Below are 25,803 nucleotides of genomic sequence, written 5' to 3'. Positions count from 1 at the left end.
TTTTTTTGCATCATATAAACGGAACACAGATGGAGACTGCAGGCAGTTTATTCAGACACTAGCAGTCAGTTCAGAACCAAGGCTTGGCCTTCAGAAAAAGCAATCTTAATTGTTATATGGAAATGTATAAATGCCCTTTTCTTTTTCTGTCTTCTACAGATAACACCTGCATCCGTAGGAGTATTCATCTTAGTAATTTTCTCTTTATTTTTATTTCTCGAGATTTTGTCGTTGTTTTACCCATTTGCCCTGGTGCTCAAGGTTACTGCTTTCATCTACATGAAATGCCATCTTACTCAGTCTTTATAGATATTATGTCACTGTCGTGGAAAACATATTTTCTTAATCTTTACAACTGTAAGAGATATTCAGATGTTATGCATCGGTATGTTTTTGTAAATCTGTTTCATCTTTTGAAATGCACAGATGATTGAGGCTTTTTATTTATTAATTAATTCATTTATTGTTTTTTACTGATGTCCCTTATGACACATTTTTCTAATCATGTAAAATTGCCAGTTAGAAAATTTGCAATATATGACAGTGACGTAGCTTATCCAAGTTTCATTAGCAGCTTAGGTGCTTGAGGAGTCGGGGAGGGGCGGTGGGAATTAGCAGGTATATCAGCTCACCCATCCTGGTAGAAAGGACTAGAAATTCTGCTTGCATTTGGGTAAATCCATTTAGAGGCCAGAGTGAATTTTTCTGACTGCAGCTGGCTTTTGGATTTCTCAATAGCAGGGGTTGGAGAACATGAGTGAGCTACCATCGTTCATGGTGATACTCATAGTGTCAAGCTTGCTGCATTCTACTTAGGGCTTCTCTTTCCCTCTGCATCCAAAAAATCCCCACCCTCTAACCACATCTGTATGACGTCTGCCTCCTTATTCTTACCTCTTTTGAAGGTGGTATGGCGGTCTTAAAGAATGAGGTCATTGAGGTGTTCTCTTTCTGGAATGTAGGGCTCACTTGTGTCTTGGGTTATGTCAGTATTTAGCCATGCCACATACCCTCACTTAGGGAGTGGGGAACAAAAGTGCTGAGCTAGGTCTAGGTGGATATCGGGGTATCAGCATCAAAAGGTGGGAAGTCAGAAAAGAAAAATTATCATGTTCCTGTGTTATATTTGATAAAGTAACATAATTTCCAACATGACTCTGCTGTAGTATAGAGTTAAATCGTGTGCATTTTAGTATTTATTTTCTACAGCTGCCTCAACACAGTCATATCATGCATGCATCACTTTCTTACCTGTGATGCCTTACCATCTTTGAATAGAAATGTAGTGTTATCTTGTAATCCAGTGAACTGTCCTCAACACAGTGTTTATTCTGTTGTTAAATTATTGCTAAGGTTATTTTCGTAAATCAGTCATCTGTTCCTCTGCTGTAGCACTCAAGCCTGAGGCTTGATAAAAAATCCTCATAGTTTGGTAGTTGCAACTAAACCTTTGCTTCTTCATTCCACCCTCTTCCAAATTTACTGATACCAGGTAAAATAGAATGGCTCGTACAGCCACAGTACTAATAATCTAGTCTGATTAATAGTCTGGAGACTATAGTAGCCTGCCAGAAGGGTGGGAGTGAGCATTCAAGTTTGGCTCACACATCTTATGGGTCCAAAAGTGACCCAATATGCTGGACTCTGCTCAGTCCTGTGCACACAAAACAGCAATATGTTTTAGCTTGAATCTGTACATATATGGGAACACACACACATTCTAGATTACCAGTATTGTAGTACACAACTCTCAGGCTGTAATGGGTATGGGCAGAGTTAGGGTGAAGGAGAAACACAAAGGCTCCTGATGGCTTCCTGTGACAGTCACCCATTGAAGATTGAGTGGACTGGTATGATTAGAGAAGGACTAAGTGCTAACATGGAGTGGAAATAAAAAGTATAAAAAATGAATAGTGAGAATGTATTCTGAAAATGGTACTTTACGTGAAATACTTGTATCGTATTTGGTTTATGTTGTGGAATTTGTATTATAGATTTACCAGGTGACCTTACTGGCCCTACTCTCCTGCTTCTTAGTTGATAAATATTTTGTATGATTGCTTCTAGGAGCTTGTGCCAATGTGCTATAGATGTTCCACTAATAATCCCCTTCTGAACAACCAAGGAAATGTATGCATCAATTGCAGGCAACCTTTTGTCTTCTCTTCCTCTTCCTATGGTGAGTTTAAGATCTTTATTTGCAAGCCTTATAATGTTTTTACTTGCTGTAATGAGCAAGATGTGTAAAGTAGCAAATTTAATCCTTTAGAATCTGTTCCTGCACATCTATTTTACTTGCATTTTTATTCACAGTAATGAAAATTATGTGTGATTATTTATCCATTTAATTATGCTTCACTTGCTTAATCAATGCAGAACAAGTGAAAGAGATGGGGAATAAAACATGAGAATCTACTTAATGCTTTTCATCTTATGAAACTTTTCTATCTGTTTTTGCAATATTTGTCAACACCTACATCATAGAATGTTGTTTTTTACTCCACAGTATAGAGACACTAAAGTAAATTCATTCTTTCTTTTTGCAGTGTAATTCTGAATTTAAAGGAGAACTGCACCCACAGACAGCAATTGCATGTGAGAAATCCGGCACAATGTGCAAGTGTTTAGTATTGGCAATTGTTGTAAACTGCTCATGACTGTGGTGCAGAAGTAATCTGGCAGGGAAAATTGGTATGACAGTAGAGTGCCGTAAATAAAATTCATCATACCTGTTCTGCTCTCAAACTAACAGTGCCTTAACAGTACACAAATCAAATATTCTGCATCCCAGTAAACAATGGACACAGAGATACCAAGACTTGACTGTATTCTGGGTTCTTGACAATGACAGTTCAAGTCATTTACAATCTAAAATAAGATGGGGAAAATGGGTGGAAAACATGATGTTACTTATGCTCTAGAAATGAATTTCCTGAGCTTTCCTACGATATGCCATTCCCTGAAATATTTAATAAGATCCTTGCGCTCTGGGGGAAATGTTGTTATCAATTCACAGAAAGCCTGAAAGACCTCATCATACACACACACTCATTTGCCAGGCCTGAGATTAGAACCCCTATCTAGCTAGTGATTTGTACTATTGTGCTATGCAGTTATCACACATGCTGCAGAGCTTACTGGGCTGACAACTGGCCAAAGGTGCTGATAAAAGGAATGACATCAGCAGGAGTGATAAAGTAGGGCAGTGGGTGGGAGACTAATCAAAATACTTCTCATTTGCCAGATATGAGATTAGAACCCCTGTCTAGCTAGTGATTTGTTTGTGTTACTCAGTTATCACACACATTACAGAACTTACTCATGAAGAAAAGCAAGTGCTATCAATTGTTTGACACACAGCTGGAATGACAGCATTGGCCATACAGTGGTGCTAAACCAGGTTTACCTTTATATGTGCATAATGCACATATGTGAAAGTAGATTGTGCGAAAGGACGTTTTCCAGTTGTCACACAGATGAAAAAAATGCATCGAATGTGCAATGAGCGAATGCACAGTGACATTCGCTCATTGCAGATTTGGCATTTTGGGTGCGGATTGCACTTTTGTGGGGATCAGGAAATGGACCCTTTCCCCACTGTAGTGCAATCTCAGAGTTAGAATATTAAAGTAGGGGGGTGGGGGGTGCATGGGGGGCTTGCCCGTTTGCATTACATTGTGTGTTCGACATTGGAGTGTGAAACTCAGCAAATCTACTGTTCGATTTGCTGAGTTTCGAACTTCCGTGACGTTCGACATACAGGATTCAGCATTTCAGTTCGCCCAACCAGCCGATCGACAACATGATTTTCGACCTTTCAAAGGTAAACTGCTAAACCAAGGTGCTGTACTTTTCTCCACAAGTTCTGCTCAGAATGAAACAGGCAACCCTTATTAACAGCACCAGGAATATTGCAGCATATTCTCTTTTCAAGTGTAATCTCAAAATTGCATAAAACATAGCATACATGAGGTGTGAGACCAAGCACACACATAAGCTCATAAATAGCCTGCCACAAGATGTTATATACCTTCAGGGACTTCTGTGACATCAAATAGTGAACAACTAGAACACCATAAAATTAAAAATTAAAAAAAAAAAAAAAAGACAACCACTATCTGAAAAACACCCAATATAAAAGAAAAAACACTGATTATTATGCAATTTCATTCTTTTATTATGCAGAATTTCTTCAGAATGAACACATTTGCTATGCACACCACAATTAAATTGTGCTGTACAACTGATGAGTCATCAGTTGTACATCATGTTTTGATGCACACTAACTAGACCTTTAGGAGCGATATCACCCACATTGAGAACCATTGGTTGAAGCAAAAGTAACGTATATTTACGTTACTGGTTTCTTTAAAAAAAACAAAACAGTAATATATTACTATTACTTCATTACTGTTTTGAAAAAGTAATACATTATATTACTAGTTACTAGAAATTGTAATATATCACAGTAATGCATTACTCCCATCACCGATTGTAAGCTAGCATTCAGTACTGAGAAAAACCCTGACCTCATCATGGTTGATAGCCTCAATACTGGTCAGCTGAACTTGCCTAAAACTAATAAATGAGTCTAAAGGCTCCTGCTAAGGGGTAAAAAAGTGCCAGTAAAAATAATCAAAAGAAAAAATGTAGATATTTTAGTAATCAAATTGTGAAGAGAGCAGATCATGAGTAATTATTGCAAAGTCCTCTAGGAGGAATTCCTTAATAAAAAGCACAGTGACATAGTGGCAGATTGTCAAAGGTCATGCCTAAAAGATGCACCCTATAATAATTTCCAAACTGATCCCACTATAAATAATTGTGCAGGAAAGGCAGGTGGCTGTGGGTGTCTCAAATGCACATGAAAGGCCATTGCCTCTCTTTCAGTATGATTGGGCTTTAGGTGAGTATTCTTTAGTCATGCAAGGAGTGCATCCAAGCTGTATTTGAGTGAGCTAAGATTTTATTATACAGTGACTTCTTATTAGTATTAATTAGTATTAAAGAATGTGCATGCTGATTGGTCAGCCCAAACAGCACGGTCACTGTAAATCGAGCATATATCAATAGAAGAACGTCCGGCCACATAACATTGAGCAGACAGACTTTTCTATTGATATATACTTTGGAGGGCAGACCAAATACAAGAAAAATCAGATAGGTTCTGCAAAGCTAAAGAAACAGAAATGTACCTGATTTTCCTTATTTCTGGCTGTCTCAACAGACTGTCTTACCTTTGAACTGTCTGGATTTTTGGAGAATGTCCCCATATTTAGCAACAAAGATTCTTTTTTTCTGTGTTACTTCTGTTGAACAAGACTGATTTACTCTGCAAGCATAGAAGCATAAGTCCTATATGCATGCACAATACATAAGAAAATGCTGAAGAGTGGGGAAAAAAACTCGGAGAAACACTACAGCACCATTATACAAAGACATTATTACAGAAAGGTAAGCAATTTTTTTCGTGATCAAACAAAAACAATCGTGGGTAAATCCAGCATTAACAATAAAAATTAGATCTGAACACCATAAATAAAAAAACTCAATATTTTCAACAAATACAAATAGCAGAGCTTTTGGGAATAATCCTTTCTTCAATGCATATAAAACACATTTGATATACAGAGTTTTTTTAAAAACAGCACGTTCCCAGTAAATCAAAAGTTTAAAGACACAGCAACAAATATAAAAAGTACATTCAAAAGCAACTTAAAAAGCACAACAGATATACATAGTCAATAGCAACATTCACTTCAGTTTCATTTGCTTTTGTTTCAATACAGGTTTTAAACTAACTGAAGCATTTAATCCAGGTGCATGGTCAGGCTGCGCTTTTAAAATCCACTTGTATTCAGCTAGTTCAGTGGCATTTAGAACATCACATCCTCTTATGTTAAAAATATCCTTTGTATTACTCTAAATTTAAATGCATGATCTGTACAATTGTCATGAATATGGTTAGCCAAGGAATTAATATTTTCCTTATAATTTCTGAATTATCAGAAATTCTTTCTTTAAATTTTCTATTACATTTACTTGTACAGGAGCTAGTGCATGTCATGCACACAGCTAAATAAACCAGATTTTCTGTGTTAACACATAGCAAAGCAATCAGATTCATAAATGTGCTTTGTACGTGGATGCTCAAAAGTAACAGAATAATCAGTGTGTTTACAAAAACACAATTATAGCATGGAACAGTACCTTTTTTTTTTAATTCTAGTGGATTGATACTTCTTTTCATGCATTTCCTTATAGCATATTTTCTGTTTCGGGTTAGGGCATTTTTTAAAAATAAAACTGGATGATGCACCTATTATTTTAACCAGTTTTGGCATAGCGGTTGGTATATCCCAATTTCTCCGTATAATATCAATAACACCACTAGTATTAACATTATATTTCAAGGTTACCTAAACATAGTGTTATTATGACTTTGGTTAGTCTGTGGATGTTCTGATGAATAATATAGCAATAACCCAAGCCTGGGTGTGGGTAATGCTGGATTTACCCATGGTTGGCGTGGTTTGGTCACGAGGGCGAAGCCCAAGTAGCCAAACAAAGCCAACCGTGGGTAAATACAATGACATTATTTAAGAAAAAAAATAATTACTTTTCTTAAATAATGGCATTGTATAATGCCTCCTTGCTGCCCTTCCGCAGCTGTCTGGTATTCTGTGGCAGTTCTGATGTACTGCGCATGCGTATGCCTACGCAGTACATCAGAACTGTGGGCAAAAGCAACGGAGAAAGCAAGATCTCCGTTGCTTTTTACAAACTGTTTTCACTATGTTAAATGGGTTTAACATAGCGAGACAGCTTTAAAAAAAGAAATGGAGAATCTCAGTTGCTTTTTTTAAAGCTATCTCGGTATGTTAAACCCATTTAACATAGCAAGACAGTTTTGAAAAAAGCAATGGAGAAAGCAAGATCTCCGTTGCTTTTTACAAACTGTTTCGTTATGTTAAATGGGTTTAACATAGCGAGACAGCTTTAAAAAAAGCAAAGGAGAATCTCCGTTGCTTATTTTAAAGCTGTCTCGGTATGTTAAATCCATTTAACATAGCGAGGCAGTTTTGAAAAAAGCAACGGAGAAAGCAAGATCTCCGTTGCTTTTTACAAACTGTTTCGCTATGTTAAATGGGTTTAACATAGCGAGACAGCTTTAAACAAAGCAATGGAGAATCTCCGTTGCTTTTTTTAAAGTTGTCTCTCTATGTTAAACTCGTTTAACATAGCAAAACAGTGAGAAAAAAGAGTTATAGTAATGGAAAAAGTCTGGGCGACCCGACCTTTTTCCATTACTATAACTCTGATTTACAACGTGCACACTGACCAATCAGCGTGCACATTTTTGAATATTAATGGGGGGGAGTTGTATAATATGGTTTAGCCCTACCATCTCTTTCATTAGTTACATAGTTAGATGCTTCATTCAAAAGACCTTCATCATAGATCCTCATCTGAAACATCTTGTCGTGTCTTTGTGTGTTTATACAAATAGTCCTTGTACTGCCAGGTGGTTGGTCCATCACACCAACAGACAGGCAGTGGGAGGGACTCTGACCTTTAGTAGACTTCCACAGTAGGGTAGCAGGGCACTACTACTACTACTACTCAGATACTAGTAAGACAGTATTCTTTGAGTATGTACTGTTGCATGTAGTTAGAACTTATACAACTATACTTTCTTAATGAGAATAAAAGAGTCTGGCAGAATTGTGTCCTATGGAATGGTAAATGTATTCTTTGTATTAATTTCTCTTGGGTGCAAGAATCTTCACCTTTTCAGTCCCTGAGGTTTGAAATGATCTCCTGTCTCTCTTTCTCTCTCTCTCTGGTGAAAGTTTGCAAATCACTTCTGTTAAAACTTATCTTGCACCCATTTTGTCTTTCACTTGTCTTTAAGGTATACCACATTGGCTAGGATTCGAGTTACGAAACCTTTTCCTTTTAGTTTCCTCCCTACCCATGCTTCATTTAGAAATTCTTCCCTACTTTGTGACTTTAATTTTTTACTCAAACATCTGGCTTTTTCATCCTTTGATCCTGTCTTTCTTTGACCTTAAATTTTTGTCTTGACAGAGCATATTCCTTATGGCCAGTGTGTCAACCATAGGGATTCTAGAATTACAGATGGTTATCACATAAAGAGCTATGCATTATCTTCTGTAAGAGCAGGAACTTCCTCTGCACTAACTCCATATTCCATCTGAAAATAATCCCAAAAATTACTCTAAATCAGGATGTTCATTTAAATGTATATTTCTTGGCTCTTTTAACCTTGAGTAAGTAGTTTGCTTATCTGCCTGTATTGCATAATTAACATGGTGAATCTGCTATGTTAGTTTCATTGTAATTTGTGGAAGTGTTTCCTTTGTAATCCAGCAAATTCCACATAAGCATACATTTAAGTATGCCTTCAGTCAGGCAATTGATAGAATTTGTGACAACTACATTACCGCCTGACCCAGTGCACTCTTTCACTACTCACACTGCATTCGCATATGGCTAGTAAGCTTTTGCAATATAGTTTATTACCTGTGTAATGAACATTTTCTATATTTTTAGTTACTAGTTTATATTATTGATGATTGTTGATTTTGTTTCTTACTTGTTCATTGTTTTAACTGATGATTACTGTATGATTTCACACTGTACATTTCTGGTTATCATTATATCCTGTTTCACTTGCATAAAATTGCTTACTTATACTTTGTAACTCAAACTGCCTATCCTAATGTTGTTTGCCTTATAAATGACCACAATAATCATCACTGTACTGTTTTTGAGTGTTTTCTTCTCAGAAAATTCTGTCCATCATTCAGAACCTGATGTGCCAGATGTGTTATGTGATGATGTTGAAAAGGGGTTATGCCCATTCTGACTGTGCCATTTAACAAACAAGCAGTCTTCAGCTTTGTATTACATTTCCCTTCTCTGGAATGCCACAAAAAATCTTTTCAGCGTATTGTGTAATCCCGTTTTTCTTGCACTCCTCAAACATATCTTACAGAATTTGACTTTGTACCTTTTTAATCTTCATGTTGCATGGAATGCTTTTAGTATTGCTAGACTATGTATGTCACTATTGGCATTAGTTTTGAACACTTAAGCTTGCAGGCTAGGTGTCACTACATTTTAATTTATCTAAGGATTGACTTTGTATCATCTTTTAGAATTGCCGTTGTTGAAGATTTGGCATCAGAAAGCCTTGCTTCACTTTGTAGTATTAATTGGATTAGTTGAGTAGCCTATTTGCAATCTGTTTTGTGACTTTTGATAATTTTACTTCTATTTTCCTTCTCAGATATTATATTTAAACATTCTTTTAAAGAGATGTTTAAATCTTTAACATATGGACCATGTAGTCAGTTGATTGTTATATGTTTGGCCTTTATTTATTTTCTTCTGTTGGGTTTCAATTTTTTCAAGCTGTTATTGCCCTAGATACTAATATGTCACAAAAACAGCTAATAAAAACTTTAAAATTTTAGTTAGTATTTTGCATCATTACTCTGTTTATCTTAATTTTCAGTTATACTGGTTGCTGTAAAGGAATTTGGCGTTATACTGACCATGTTTTTAGTATTTGCAGGCTTATGTTATGATAAGAACCTCTTTGTTACCGCCTACCATTTTGTGGACCCTAGGATCTGACCACTTTTTTTCCCAGACCATTTGCAGGCACTGGGTGGGCTGACAAGGCTGTAGGTGAACTGAGAGGGTAATCCTGCCCAGGTAAAATTAATGGTCACTTCCTGGGGTGAAGTTTCCTGTGGAGTTGAATTATCAATAATGACTCTTAGGTAGTGCCTATGCCTCAATGGCTCAAACTAGGGGGCATTTGAATAATGTAATTCAAATCACGACAAGAATGGCACGGTTACTGACACCTATGTTCATAGGTACTTATTAGTCTGTTGATCTGTGAGGATCTTAGGAAGCCTAGCCTTACATTCCCATGGTAGTTTTTAGCCCTTTCATTTTGCATACAAAATCCCAGAGATTGGCCGAACAAGAATATGCTGAGACATATATGCTGAGATGTTTCCCCTGTCCATGAGGGAAAGGGGTGCTAAGCCGTGGGTAAATTTGCAGTTACTCATTCATTCATCCAAATTTCATTTAAATAGAGTAAGACAAGTACTTTGCTTTATGTGGAGTGGAAAATGGTTCTATAGAAGTAGTATTCTCTGAGATACAAACCTATCACAAAACTATGTTCTGTTCATTAAACAAAAGAGATTGAGATTCCTTGATGGTGTGTTTATGGTAACATTGGACTTTGGAATGTATAATAGGTCTGTTTGAATAGGGTCTGTTGAAGCTCTATACATGAGGCAGATGACTTGTAGAATTTTGACCTTGACTTTGATTTGATGACCTTGCTGGATGATAGTTTTGACCATTATTTGGCTGTGACGATTCCCCAGGTCTGTCTCAGAAATTCAGTATACAAGGTTGAGTTTTATCAGTGGATGAGTAGTCATTTATTTTATATCTGCATTTGAAATAACTTTCCAGTGAGAGAATGAGTTTTTTCAGTATGTCCTTGGTATATGTACAAGTTCTAGGTACCCTCTCATTTCTCACATTTGAGTTAGTGTCTTTGTGTTTACTGTCCACTAGGTAATTTGTGGGTATTTCTGCAAAAGTTCACTGATGTCCTTTTTGAGCCTGTGCTGAATCTGGCACTGGAGACCTTCTTTAGTTGGTCTACAGTTAGAGGTTTCCACTCTACTACCACTTGTATTTTTTTTTCCTCCTCTTGGAAGGCCCCACACACTATCACACATGTACTGTCTGCTGATACATGTTCTAATGTTACCTTATTGAGAGTGTCACTTCTAGTCCTGAGCTTGCCACTTGTTTTCTTTCACGTACACAGTTTGACATTCAGTCTTAATCGTGTCATGGAAAAATTCACCCATTTCAGTGCTTAAAGTATTCATAGCAAGAAGGAGAATAGTCCTATTCTAAAAATAGTCCAGTAACTTGGAGTGCCTTTCCTTGAGAGATAAGTATTATTGACTATACTGTATTCATCCAGATTGGATAATATTTCCTCCCTGGCTTTTATTACTGACTCCATGTATCTTCCCTCTCTTTCAGACACTGCAACTTTAAGTAGTGTTCATAGTAAAAATATAAAGTGATTTATACTGTAATATTTTACCTGTTGAATGCTTGATTATTTACTGCTTTTGAAAAAAATTTTAGAATTGCTGTTTTTACCTTGTTGTCCATCTGTGCCTCTCTGTTAAAAAAATCTATATATTCTCCTCATTTTTTTTTCTTTTGTTGATAATTGTTTTTATTAATTTGTTTTAACCGGGAAAAGCTGAAAGACACAACAACATTAATTTGTTTTAATATTGTAGTTATACACTATTTGTCCATGTAATTCTTTGCCATTTGCGTAAGGTCTTGGTTTGAAAGGGTCACTGTGAGCAGTCCACCTGCCTAGTTAGCTAATGTAAACTATAATTAATTAATTCATTTACAAAGCAGTGAAATCTAAGTATTCATATGGCTGCTAAATTATTAGCTAGGCCCCTCACCGCCATGTTGTCTAATGCCTGGCATAGGTCCATGAGAAGCACTACTCTAGGTGATTCATACTAGCTATCTCTGTGTGTGTAGAAGAACAGTAGCGGTTAAAAGTACCGAGCCTGAAGATCAGCAAGATGATGCCTTGAAAAAGCCCCTGATGTTTGCTGGACCAGGTTCAAAAAGCTAAATAAAAAAGGTGATGAACAGTAGTCATAACTTATCTAGATGTAAATATGTTCTTGAAATAACTTCCCTATCCCTCTACACATCACAGCCTTGACCATGATTAGTGAAGGCTTGAATTCACTCATGACTTCCACTTCAGTGGTCAATCTGAGAACTTGGAAGAGATGTATCTGAGCTGCTTGTCACCTAGTTACTGCAGCTCTGCTAAGGCACCCAGTCTGCACCAAAAGTCATCTTTGCAGCAGGCTGAGCTACATCTCTCCATCCTGGTGGTTGACATAGTGATGGCTGCTTGTTTCTGGCAGTTGAACCTGGCTATTCAGGGTTGTAATCAGGCTTTATTCCTCTGAGCCATGGAGACAGTTTGACCTGCTGTAAATTTGACTGTTCTGATGTTGCCTGGGTAACAGGCATATGCATATGTCTTCAGAGGATGTCTTGGCTGAAGCTGTTGTGTGTAAGGGGGAGGTATTAGCCAGCCTTTAGGGGGCTTGTTAGGTGACTGCTTTAAGAAGTAGCCAACCCCAACTACTGTGGTGGGAACTTTGATCCCTTTTGACCCTCTTAACCTCCTGTTGCTTCAGGCCAACCCCCTCCAGAAGAGGTGCCCCTTACAAAACAAGAAAAGCACTTACAAATTATATGATTTTGCCACTCCTCAAGGAGTGTTTGCAAGATTGCTTATTAGGATGACTGCAGCAGTTTAGCATTCACCGAAGCAACAAACATGAAACTGACAAGGGAGATGAAGTCACTGAGTTTGCTCTGGTCCTGGAGGTCCATCACAAAGGACCAATGTGTTCTAACCTTTTCTTGGTGGGCCACGATAGTGCTTTTAAGTCCTCCTCTTTAAGTGGCTTTGTTTATGGACTAAACTTTCTTTGCAGAGCTCTTGGGAGTAGGCCATACTTCATACAAAGGCTGAAGAGCCTGTCTCACCCTCAGAACTTGGCCAGGGGGATCTGCTCCTCACTGTTTCTTGTTCCAGAGAGATGGAAGATTGTCATTTTACTTTTAACGTCAGCATCATCAGCAAACACATCTGGTGCATCAAGGTCTGAATAGTGGCACATCACAATCTGAATGGTGACTCGCTAGAGGGTTATGTTCCTGGGGTTTGCTGGATATGATGGCCACTTTCTGACACAGCCACATATGATGCTCCTTCAGCTTACTTTGGGTGGAAACCATTTTCAGTTGAAAGTGCTCTTATGTGTACTTTCTTTGGCACACAGTTTTATTTTTCAAATATGTCAGTGGCATAGCTAAAGTCTTTTAAAAGAAAGATATCCATGTATTCCCAACCTGGATCACTGGCCCCAGCTGTATCTGTAAAGGGACTGCTATGTGGTATCCTTGGGTGGATACCCAATAGCTACATTCACTGAAGTAACCATAAACTGGATAAGTTTTTTTTTTTCTATTCGCCCCAACAGAACTGCCTTCATCGTCATAGAGCTGGATACTTTCCAGTATCTTTCAGTACTGTCTGTATTGAGGGCACAAAAAAGTGTGAACTTGCAGCATGAGTGAGAATGAAGTAGAGAAGCTAGGCTAAGGCCACCCAGTGCCATCTGTGGTTAATGGTGGCAGGTATTGTAATGAAGAATGATGTTTCTGTAGTTCCTGTGACACTTTATCCTGTCACATCGTCTCTTGATACCAGACCTTTGTTGCCAGTTTCTAGAGTGGTGGTCAGTCTTTACCACCCTTCCTGTTGGGTTTCCTTTCTTACAGCCCAGTCAGCCACATATCTTGATAACATGTGCTTCACTAGAGGGTTAAATAACTTACCTTTATTCTTCCCTGAATCACGTGAAGTGGGTCCCCTGGTAGAAGGAGCTACACATCAACTACTGAGGCTTTGAGCAGTTTTCTCACTGTAAAAAGTTTGGAGGGAAAACTGCTTTTGGTGTCACTCATAATTCTGTCCAGTAACAGTGTTTTAGCTAAGAAAGTGAAAGAACATACAGTCATACCTACTAGACAATAGGAATAGTTTAAAGATGGGTCTGACGTGTCAGCTACATGTATGATTTGAACCTCAGTTGTTCCACATTGAGTGCATGTTTCAATAATTTGTCACCATAAAAACTCATAGAAGGCATAATTATCGCCCAAAACACAGTTTAAGTAATTCCTTAAAGGGGTTCTGAATACTTCAACCCACCTTTAAAGAACCAACAACTCATTTGGACTTGAACTTCATGTTTGTCAAGCTTTCCTATCCTCCCTTCTAACCTACTGATTTGGAGGTTGGAGTATGCATTCCTTCTGTTTATCATTTCTGCTCATAAGATCTTGCAGCTTCATACTCTGCTGTATAAGGAACCATATTTGGTGTTTTACAAGGATCAAGCCATGTTTCCCCCTGAAAGTGATGCCAGAATCAAAATTGCCCTGTAGTCAGTTCACTCATTTTTGTTTTGATTTGTTCCACACACCCCCACCCAGAACCAGAATTCAGGAAAGAAATAACCCTTCACTGGATGCTGCACATTCTGAGTATGAAGTATTATCAGTAATAGATTCATGAGTTTAGCAAGGCAGAAATGTCTTTCATCTCCTTTCCTACAGACCAGGAAGAATTGGAAATTGCCAAGTAAACCCCTTTATAAATGCATTGCTAACTGCAGTACCTTTTGCCACCAGGTAGCACACTACACATTGAAAAATGCAGCTTCAAAGCACACTCCACTTAGGTCATGTCTCTTTCGAGTGCTTACTTCAAAAATACCTCCACTGTAGACATTTGTACAATGACCACTTAGTTAATTGGTTCACAGCTTCAGTTCAGTTGCCAGGGAGACCCTTTTCAAGTAGTTTGATAACTGCACTTACATTTACCATTAGACCTATTGTAAAATTCTGTTGTCAAAGCTTAGTTCACTAGGTACATGGTTGCGTTCAGTGATTATTTCAGAAATGTTTCCACTGTAGACATTTGTGCCGTTGGCACTAGCTTATTGGTTATTACCCTCTCCAGGCACTGTTGCCTGGATCATGACTTTAGGAAATAGCATGGGTGGTACCTCAGCACTTCACAACTCAATTTTTAAACAACTTTTTTTGGTTGTACTTTGGCTTTTTCACTCCTGGAAGGTTGGCTTCTTGACAGTTAAAGCCTGTTATAGACTTTCAAACAAATATGTTCTTAACCTTATCAGTTGGTCTGTATGTTCCCATTGCCCCTTTGTGCCTTGATGGTGCTTCCATGTCCTGTAAGTTGGATAAGTGAATATTTTTGTATCACTGTAAAACAGTCAGATCTTCATTGTTTTTCTTGATTTCCATGAATTATGTTCTCTCAGCAGTTAAGGATAAACTGGTGGGCTCTGGCTAGTTGCCCTCTCTTTTTGCAGAATGTGACATATTGGTACATGCCAATTTAGGGCTTAAACCAAACAGAAAAATAAGATTAAACCAGTCATTGGCCTGCTAAGAAAGGTCAAGCAATTTAATAAGATTTTTTTCAGGTATTTGTTAGAGGGAGAAGTACTAAAATAGAAGTATCAGTACAGCTTATCAAAATGGATTCCTGGATTTCAGACCAAAAACATGTTTGTATTCCGAAAGGCACATGTAAGCAAATGTATGTTGCAAGCTAGATAAAGCATAGAGGTCTGCTTTGTTATGAAAGAAAGGGATATTATGGAACATATCTAACAGAAGCAGTTAGGTTGTTTGTCCTTGTTTTATTACATGTTATTTAATGAATACAGCCTTATTTGTGTGAAGAAGTTACTGTGCAAATGAAGTCATGGAAAAGCAGGATGGTGTATGAAAAATAGCAGAGATGTAGCAGCATTGATAGGTTCTCAATAATGATTGTACAAGTCTACTGTCAACCAAGGATGTGAGTTATGATCGAAAGGAATTTTTCGGAATAAAAGTCTGTATAATACTGCCATGTAAGCTGGACTACATTAGATTACGTAAAAATGGACTTTATGCTCCCAGTCTGTTCTGAACAATAACTGTCTTGCCTTGAACTGCTTTCATGTCTCAGTGAATTTACCAGTGATGTACATTAATAGGGAACCTCAACACTGGTGTGTCCAGCCTGTTCAGCCAGTTTTTCTGAAAGAACCTAGCATGTTATCTTATTAGACTATTAAGTTTACGACACAGATGACAGAAGAGTGAGAGAAAAAGCAGAGGCAGTGGCAGAAAGAAAAATTATGCCCCAGCTTTTCTGACTAGCCAAAATATATAGACCCTAAAGTATCATCAGCAAAAGAAGATGGGGAGAGGGGCTAGAGCTGCAGGACATCCAATTCATTATGTTGTCTACTTTAATACTGATAGATAGACATATTGAGATTAATGAAAGAAAGAGACTGCAGAAGGTCAATAAAAGTTTGATAAAACAAATGAACACAGTAATTAGGACTGTCCATAGAGCTTCATGTGATATAACAAAAGTAAACAGGATATATTACTGTGCAGCTAAATTAATAACTGATAAAGTTCTTCCACAAGAATACAGGGTAGTGAGGGAAAGGAATGGAGAATCGAATACCATCATGAAAGTATTGAATAAAGGAAAACTATAAAGCAATTAAGACAGGAAGTGTCACTGTTAGAAGAGTATAGAAGAGGGAACAGATCAACATAAATACTTAGAAAGATTGAAGTGAAAAAAGCAATGCACAGTGTTAGAACAGATTAGGATCTATTTTGCAGTATCACAAATAAACTAAAAATCTCAACACAGGTGGAAAAGCTTAGAAGATATGCAGATAAATGTAAAGGAAAAGTACAAAATAAGCAATTTATTGATGTCCCTAAAAAGTTTTGTAGAGAATTGGGAAGCAAGATAAAAGGAATTGAAAGACCACAAAAAAAGAAGAAATAAATATATTTTGGAGAAGTAATTATGAAGATCCTGTGGAACATAACAAAGATGCTAAATGGATAGAAGAAATAAAATAAAGAATAAGATGTTTAAAGGTACAAGATATGAAATGGGATGAAGTAACAGCCATAGAGACTGAATCAAAGTTAAGAAAAGCCTCTAGTTGGAAAATCCAAGCCCCAGATGCAGTACTTAATTTCTGTTAAAAGTATTAACATCTTTGCAAGAAGATTTATCCATGAATAAAAACTATTTATATGCGCAGCCCGAACAGACATCAACATGGCTAACAACAGGAAAAACAATACTCCTACTTAAGAGTGAACCTGCAAGGTACCCTAAAAATTATAAACCAATAACTTGCCTTCCGATGACATATAAACTATACACTGGAATTGATGCAGAGTTTATAGTCATTTAGAAGAAAACTCAATTGTGGCAATAGAAAAAAAGGGCAGTAAAAGAAAATCATATGGAACAAAGGATCATTTGTTGTTAAATAAAGTCATAGTGGAGAACTGTAAAAAGGGGAAAAATCAAAGTATGGCATGGATTGACTGCAAAAAAGCATTTGATAGTATCCCATATTCATGGATAAAAGATTGCTTACAAATTTCAAAATACACCCTGCGCTGATCGACTACATTACAGTGACCATGAAACAGTGGCAGACCACTTTGCAATTAAGCCATTATAAAGGACAAATTATTATCCCAGGGATAAAAATTTAAAGGGGGATATCCCAGGGTGACTCTCTGTCACTGCTTCTATTCTGTCTTGCCCTTAACCCATTAAGCTGTCTACTTAACAGCTTAGGCCATGGCTATAATTTGGCTCCTAGAAAACAACAAAGTGTAAAGACTTCCATCGTCTCTTTGTCGATGATTTAAAACTGTATAGCTCATCAGATGAGGAACTGAAAGCACAACTGCAAGTTGTCAAAACTTTTTCAGATGACGTAAGAATGTCATTTGATCTTGATAAGTATGCAAAAACAGCCTTTAAAGCAGGAAAAGTGCAGCACCAGGAAAACATCAGTTTGGGACAAGAATGTGATATAAAATAACTTAAGCAAGAGGGGGTGTATAAATATTTGGGAATTGATGAAGGATCAACAATAAAACATGAACAAATGTGACTAAAACTTAGTAAGGAGTACTTTAGAAGACTTAAATTAATCCTGAAAATAGTGTTGACATCTAGGAACTATAAACCAGTTTGCTCCTTCTGTCCTAACTTACAGTTTTGTAGTGAGTGACTGGCCCCAAACATGTTGGATAGATTAGACCAGGAAACAGGGAGGATGCTTCTTGCTCACCAAATGATTTATAAAAATCACTGCATACCAAGATTATATATTCCTCATTCTGAAGGAGGGATGAGCCTTATTGAAACTGATTACATGTATAGATCTGCATTCGTGGGACTGCACACATATCTGCTGACCTCACAAGACCCAAACATAGTGAAAGTTTTGAAACATGAGGAGAATAAATCTAAGATGACTTCTCTGCTTTATCTAGCAGAAACATATCAGCATCAAGCAGTAATGGAAATCAAACCAGAAGCAGATAAAAAAATCAGGCAGCAACTGAATGTGCCAAAAAACAAAAGAAAGAATATAAGGTGAAAGACCAGACGAGAAGGCAAGAAATGTAGAAAATGCATACATATAGTTGCAAGTACAGAAAAACTTCTGGAAGAACCTCATGTTGCTCGGAATTGAACACAGGAATGGTTAAGGGAGAGGCAAATTCAAACCAAGAGATGAAAGGTTAATATTGGCAGCCCAAGCGAGTGGGCTATGTACACGTTGGTATACAAAGTCCATTGAACATGTGGGAGAAACAGACAAATGTAGGTTTTGTAAAACAGAAGTGGAAACAGTTGCACACCTTGTTGCTTGTTGTGACATACTAATGGCAGAAGGACTGTATACTGAAAGGCATAATAATGTGGCAAGACTGTTGCACTGGGATTGTGCAAACATTATGGTATTGAAGTGGCAGAAAAACACTGGAAACCTGAATGACAAAGCATCATAGAAAATTATGAAGTCTACATCACATGGAATCACCCATTACCAGCAGTTCAAATGATAGAAGCTAGAAAATGGGATATAGTGGTCCATGAAAAGAAGACAAAAGTCGTATTGATCATTGAAATCGCCACATGCAGTGTCTTGTGTACAGAGAGACATATATCAGGATTTGCAGGCAGAAATGAAAGCAATGTGGAAGAAGATTACCCAGACAGTTCCAATAGAGGTAGGAGCAATGGGTCTTATAAAAAAGAATCTACAGTCAAATTTAGATATGTTACCAAAACATGTAATGCCATACGAATTGCAGAAGGAGTCATTACTGGAAACATTGCATGTGCTGCAAAGAGCACTCCTGGCTGACATTAAAGATTGAAACAATACTAATTTCATGAACTTTAATCATACTTTGACTTAGAAATGGGGTCCATTCGCATCATAGTATTAGAAACCCAATAGACTTGGAGACGTTAATAAAAAAGGAGAGGGGCTAGAGCTGCAGGATTTCAGGTCATGACAGAGTGCATTATGAAAAAAATGGAACTGCATTATGGGTACCAACTTTAGTATTTTGTTATTAGATGTATGGACTGTGAGTCTGTCAAAGTCTTACATGAAGTTTCTTTGGAGATAAGAATTTAATTTATTAATGCTATTCAGTCTTAGAGAGCATTCATTAAATGCTGCATGGTCTAGTAGAGTAAACGTAAAATAATATCTGTTGCACAGCAGGATCTGAGAAAGAAACAGGTAGTCTTTAACTGTCATGCTTGACAGGAACTGATAAGGTAAAGTAGACTAATAAATTTAAGTTCTAAAGATTCTTAGAAGCTACCATGTTTCAGAGTTTGACTTTTTTGCTGTATAGAGTTTAGCCATTAACTGGTTAAAAGTCTTTAAGTAGTAGCAGGTATGACATGGTCTTTGTTGTTTTGATTTGTGCAAGAAAGATGGATAAAAATATGTATGAAAGTATGTCATAATTTAAAATAGAAGACAGTATTCTGCCTGGCAATGTTTTTCAGCATTTACGTATTTATTTATTTTATTTATTCTCTGTTGACCAGGTTAGTCCCACTAAAAGTCTGTAGTTAGACTATATTAGACTATGCTAGACTTTGCTTTATTCTGGCAATGTATTCTGAATAATAAATGCCTTGAACTTTTTTTTTTTTTGTCTTAGTGGATTTACTAGTGATGGACAGTAATAAGGAACATCTTATTTACTGGTTTTATATGTTGCTTAATTGTAGTATTAATTTAATTTTAGATGTATGCATTTATTAAAGTTATTTCTGACGACCTCATTTTGAAATTTGAAAAGTGATACCATAAATGACGAAACATAAGAATTTCATAACGTTCATAAGGATTCTGCATTAACTGGTAAATAATCATGAACATTAAGCAGTGATAGTTGAAACAGTCAGACCAGAGTAGTGTGTAGAATATTTCTGAGTAGCCTTCATACACCATGTGTGTGGATATAAATAAATCTGTAATGGTTCTTCAGTTCACTGCAGGAATTCACACAGGATGTTTTGTGAAGTTATTTTTGTAACAAGTCTAACATCGAATTCATGGTATATCCTATAAGTAAATCAAAAGGTAAAAGAAGGCATTGATAAATCTGAATCTGAATAAATCCTTATAAGAAGAAATTTCAGTCAGCAATGGCATTAAAATATTCAAAGTAATAGTTTTCCATTTAAGCTAGAACAGCATTGTGTATCTGAAGCTGTACATCTTTCTCATTATTCTTTTTCAGTCTGGCATTATATCTTGTTTTTATTCAGATTAAAAATATCTCTTTCAGTCAAAACATGAACAGGGTACCAATCTTGAGTATACAGAAGAACTTTTGTACAAATCGCACATTTTTCAAATTATATAAAAATCCTAAAGGCATAAATATCAGAAAACAGACTCTACTGACCATTTAAAATAAGTGAAGTTTTATTTGAGACTTACTGAGGATTAATGGCAGTAGATTGAATTGTAAATTTTCAAAACAGTACTAAGCACAACAATACCATACTAGTACCAAATAACCAACAGTAGAAACCACCAGGAAAAAATGCTAAAAAATTGAATCTACAAAGACATACAAGTGCAGCTAAGAAGTGCATAGTCCACAGCAAACCATGAAGTAATCCCATGTTTACACAAATGAGCAATACTATAGCCTTCCTTTTTGACATAAAGAAGGTGGACAGCACCACAACCAAATGTAATACAAATGAACAGAACCAAAGAAATGAGAGTTCAAACAAAAGTTGATACAGCTACAACCTCATAGCTGCAGACGAACTTTGCAAAAGCATGGGGGGGCTTTTACCCCTCTGCACCACAACATAGAATGGATTGCCCCCATCCTTCTGACTTTAACATGCTAACTCTACTCTCATGCTGTCATTTAGGGAAAGGTTAATTTTAAAATAAGAATTAGCTTGCACATCATATTTTTGTTAGGTTGATTCAGTGAAGAACTCCACTGTTGACTTCTCAGTAAGTAAAACTACATGTTCCTAATTGCATATCCTAATTTGCTGGCTATCAGTGAAAAAAAAATATGCAGACATGTAATATCAAGGGAAGTACAAACCGATTCCTGAACCCAAACATTGCAGAACTTTGCATATTAATTGCAGTTATAAATGAGAATGTCCTTTGGCCCAAGTACTGAGTTAACAAATGTTAAAAAATAAATAAAATCATTTCCAAGTTAAGGGACTACTTTAAAAGAAAATGTAGGTTTATGCTATGCCATTCGATAGTGGCATAGCTGCTTTTGTTTTTTGTTTTACACAGACATTCTCATTAAAAGCATACTAAGGCAGAGTGTGGCTTGCCAGATGGCATGCACAGAAGATGCATATGGTCTTTAGCCTGACAAATAGTCCCTAGTCTTTGGGCATTCAAATCATTTTGGTGTTTCCACAATATCAGAGCCAGTGAGTGCTACTCTGTACAAAAGTTATTTAGGAATGTACATTAAGGCTTATAACTGCATTTATTTTTGTTACTGTAAATTTAGTATGACCAGTGATCAGCTGGTCAGTTCCCCTGACTTTTTTTTTTCAGAGGGTGTTCATATATATATTTTTCATATCCATCCATGACTGATTTTTAGACCATCTTTATTTACATCAGATATTATACAGTGACATGACTACACATTCAATTATAAAAGAGGAAACAAACCATTACAAAGATTCTTTTCATGCATTATTAATTTAACATTATGTTGATTACTCGAGTACTGCTGTCCCTGAGATTTCAGTCCTGCAGGGTGTTATTCTGTATGTATTGTTCGCACAAATTCCATATATTTCTGTGTAATTTACACCCTGCCCTACCTCTTGTTGTTTTGCGTTATTTACAATATTCAGTAATTCTGTTGATTTTTATTTTATTTCCATTTTCTATTTTTTTTTTTTTTTAGCTAACAGCAGTGACTTACTAGAAGCTTGTTGTGACTAGTCCCCTGACTAATTCTTATCACAAGATGCTAGAACACTGGGAATAAAAATATTTAGAAATAGTAATGAGATTCTAATGGAGAAAGCCTATCAGAGACAACTGGTACCAAGCATGTCGTATTCTGTACTGGTTTTACCTTCACTGATCCATATTCTTGGCATTCTAGTTATAATGCCTCCTGCCATGTAGAACACTTATATAAAATTGCTTTCTTTTAGTTTTGTTAATCCTTGTTAACATTAATTTTCTGTTTCTGTAACTCTACTCTTTTTATATTATTTTTTAGAAGTCCTACCACTTGTCGAATTCTTCTTGGAAGAGGGAATCACAGATGAAGAAGCTGTATCACTTATTGACCTAGAGGCTCCAAGAACAGAAAAGAAGAGAAACAAATGGCAAGAGATTACAAATACTGGTATCCTTCCATATCAGAAACCTTACATCTCTTTCTAGATTTAATACAATAATTTCATTATGTCAAAAATTAGTTGCTGTAGCATTTTTTATGAGTGAGCCTAGTTTTTCTTGTTTATTTGGTGAACTGCCAGTGGTATCATTTTTTTCTGTAAATAAGCCTTATAGTTTATTGCAGTTCATGAAGCCACAGTGTGACAGGAAGTCAACCAATGGTGTCCACAATAATTAATGAACCCATTGGTTTTAGAGGTGCCTATGTTACTGTGCTTTAGCACATGGTAATTAACTTCATGGCAACCATGTCAAAGGATCTTTCTATAGGGCATTAGCTGCCACAGTACGTCATTTGAAAAAATTAGTAGACAACACATTAGTAAGAATAGACAGGGAGGCTTTGGCCCCTGCACCACCTTATTAATGTCTCCTAACCCTGCCCCAACCCCAACCCTATACCTTTCTTTGGAAAAGCCCCTTTTGTAACACTGCTACTGTACAAAACACTCAGAAACAAATCACCTACATCAACACACACACACACACACACCATTAAATCTGTCCCCTTCTCTTGTCCTTAACCTAAGCCTACATCACAGATTCACACATAAACTCTCTCTCCCACCCCTAACGCTGACACTTTCAGTATTTCCAAAAGTTTCAGCATTAAAAATCAATTTAAGTTACTTTCACGCACTTGATCTTCCTCCTTTTAACGTCTCACATAATCAAAAACATGCTTTCATCAACTTTACCAAATACTTTACTCTGTCAAAAAACTGGCAATATGATTCAATTAAGTTTTATTTATTTATTTATTTATTTTACATTTGTTTACCGGTAAAGTCTGACTGGACACATGTCCTTTTTCAGCGAAGTCCCGGGGAGAAAAGCTCCACATGCTGAGTAAAATATTACATTAGACAGTAGAATTACGGTTGGATTACATGTAATCATATATAACATACATATATTCTTATGTCTATTAATAATCCAGTTAAAAAATAATACCTCCCAAAGACATAGTTTAAGCATCAAATACTACAGAGTAGTTTGGTAATGTCTACATCATAATAATGCAGGTAGAATGAGATATGTGTTAAAGAGTATAATGCCCCATTTGGCACGTACCTGACTAAGTACCTCCAACAGCTGGAAAGGCCACAAAAGTACTTCACGAAGAGTATCCTAGGCCTTAAACACATGCCCTACATGGACAGACTCAAAAACACTCAAGCTATCTCTGTCTCATATCGTCTATTAAGAGACGATCTCTGCTTGACTTACAAAGCCATGCCTGACCCAGCCCTGTTAGAAATGTTACACCTAAAGAAATCCCAATCCCTGCGCACCACATGCTCCAGGGACCTCAACCTCATTACCACAATCAGCAAAACATACTGGAGGTTTAGGTTCATAACCCAGAGACTGCCCATGCTCTGGAATAGACTTCCCATACATGTCAAGCAGAGCACCTCACTGGCCCTTTTCAAGAGAAATCTTGATGAGTGGATGGGAAATAGAATGTTCACCCCAGGGATCACTCCAGTGGCTCTACTTGATAGAGGCACCAGGAACTAATGGCGGCATGATGCCAGGACACTTCTATGGGCTAGTCTTGTAAAAGCTCCAGGGCTGTTGGCCTAGTACACATCTATGAACCTATGAAAGAGTTGATTGGAGGAGTTCCGAGTAGAGGGGATAGGTATGTATAGGGAAGTAATGAGTTGGGGTAGAGGGGTTTGTAGAGAGTAATATGTGGAAAAGGTCGAGTTAGGGTAAGCAGGAAAGTTGCAGACATGCAGAGGATGAAAAATAAGGCTAAGGGTGTTAGTAATGGAAGGAGGGATGTGTGGGACATCAGTTGGATTAAGGAGAGGAAGAGGACCCTTAGTGGGAGTGGCAGAGACATGTTAGTGGGGAAGTGTTAATGGAGTAGTAGAGCAAGGAGAAGGTGAGGTAGTGGGGTAGAGTGAATAGAGGGGGAGAGAGATGTATTAGTATGCTGAAAGCACTAAGTAGAGGTTAGTCAGGGCTGGTGCAGTTACATAGCCAGCGGTGTTGTAGATGGGATTTTATGGCTTTTTTGAAGGGGGTGAAGGTAGTTATTGCTGTGATGTTGGGAGGGAGGCTGTTCCACTGGTTAGCAACAGAGTTGCTGTAGAGGGAAGTGCCTGAGGAGTTACTGGCTTTGGTTACTTGTAGTAGGAGTTTCTGATTTGATCATAGAACTGTAGATGTTCTTAGTGTTTCACTGTTGCAGTCATCACCTGTGGGTTATCCCTGCTGTGGTAGCCCTCAGTCGGCCCAAATACCAGAGTCAGTATTTTTCTGAGTCAGCTGCTGTCGCTTGTTGACTGACATCAGGTCGTCAATGCTATAAAGCAAGGCAGCCGACACTAGTACCCCATTCTTTCTTGCAGTGGAGCCCATAGAAGAAGAAGTTCGTAAGTGTGCGGGTCGGTCGCTACCAGAGCTCGGATTACAGCTGAAAACGTCTAAAGCTAAGTACCCCATTGGGGATCCTTTTTTCTTGCACTAACCAATGTCTGAAAAAGTTAACAATTGTCTCACCTGTGGAAAGCAGATCCCACACCAAGACTTCCATTCATACTGCGTCACTTCTTTAGGCCTAGACCACGACATCCCCTGTTGCTGGTTCTGTGCCCTCTTTAACGCAAGAAGCATTCGTCATAGTGCTCTTATTGTAGACAGGTATTTTCGTCTTCCGTCTTCACATTCCGAAATGGCGTCCATCAGCCAACAATTCGTAGACATTCTGAAAAAATGTACAGATAAAGATAGAGGCAGATCACACAAGGCTAAGCCTTCCGACGACACTACCGCTAAGCAGGTTGTCAGTTCTCTGGAATTCAGTGAGGCGCTTTCACAGGCCCTGATGCCCGATACAGTATCTACGCAGGCCTCTACCAAGACCCTTTTGGAGTCCAGTATGCCGCAGAAATCTTCTTCATCTTCCAAGCCTTTGGTTGCCTCTGCCTCAGTTGGGTCCAGAGCTGTAACAGGCACCGGCTTCTGAGGAGGCCTTTTACACTACCGATTCTAGACAAAAAACTATGTCTTCTCATCCTACTACCATTTCTCTCAGACCGATGGATACTCTTAGGCCTTGAAGCCAGGCCACTCCTAGAAAATCTACCTCTAGCCACCATCTTAATCCTACTCCACCACCCCAAGCCCAAATGCTTAAGATGGTGGAGGATCATCCCATGTCAGGAGCAGTCAGGCCACAACTTCAAAA

General features: G+C 37.5%; 1 protein-coding gene across 1 annotated transcript in view; it reads left to right on the top strand.

Moving 5' to 3' along the window:
• Nucleotides 1-25,803, top strand: part of IFT122 (intraflagellar transport 122) — a 2,412,356-nt gene that overhangs the window by 2,043,658 nt on the left and 342,895 nt on the right. Inside the window, exons 25-26 of the mRNA XM_044078630.1 lie at nucleotides 2,068-2,179; nucleotides 22,417-22,545. Coding sequence (XP_043934565.1) covers nucleotides 2,068-2,179; nucleotides 22,417-22,545 — 241 coding nt within the window. The remainder of the gene's footprint in view (nucleotides 1-2,067; nucleotides 2,180-22,416; nucleotides 22,546-25,803) is intronic.

This window comes from Protopterus annectens, chromosome 7.part1, assembly GCF_019279795.1.
Source record: "Protopterus annectens isolate FY-2018-M chromosome 7.part1, PAN1.0, whole genome shotgun sequence".
Taxonomy (NCBI): domain Eukaryota; kingdom Metazoa; phylum Chordata; order Ceratodontiformes; family Protopteridae; genus Protopterus; species Protopterus annectens.
The sequence above is the reverse complement of the archived record's forward strand: the minus strand, read 5'-3'. Positions and strand labels throughout refer to the sequence as shown.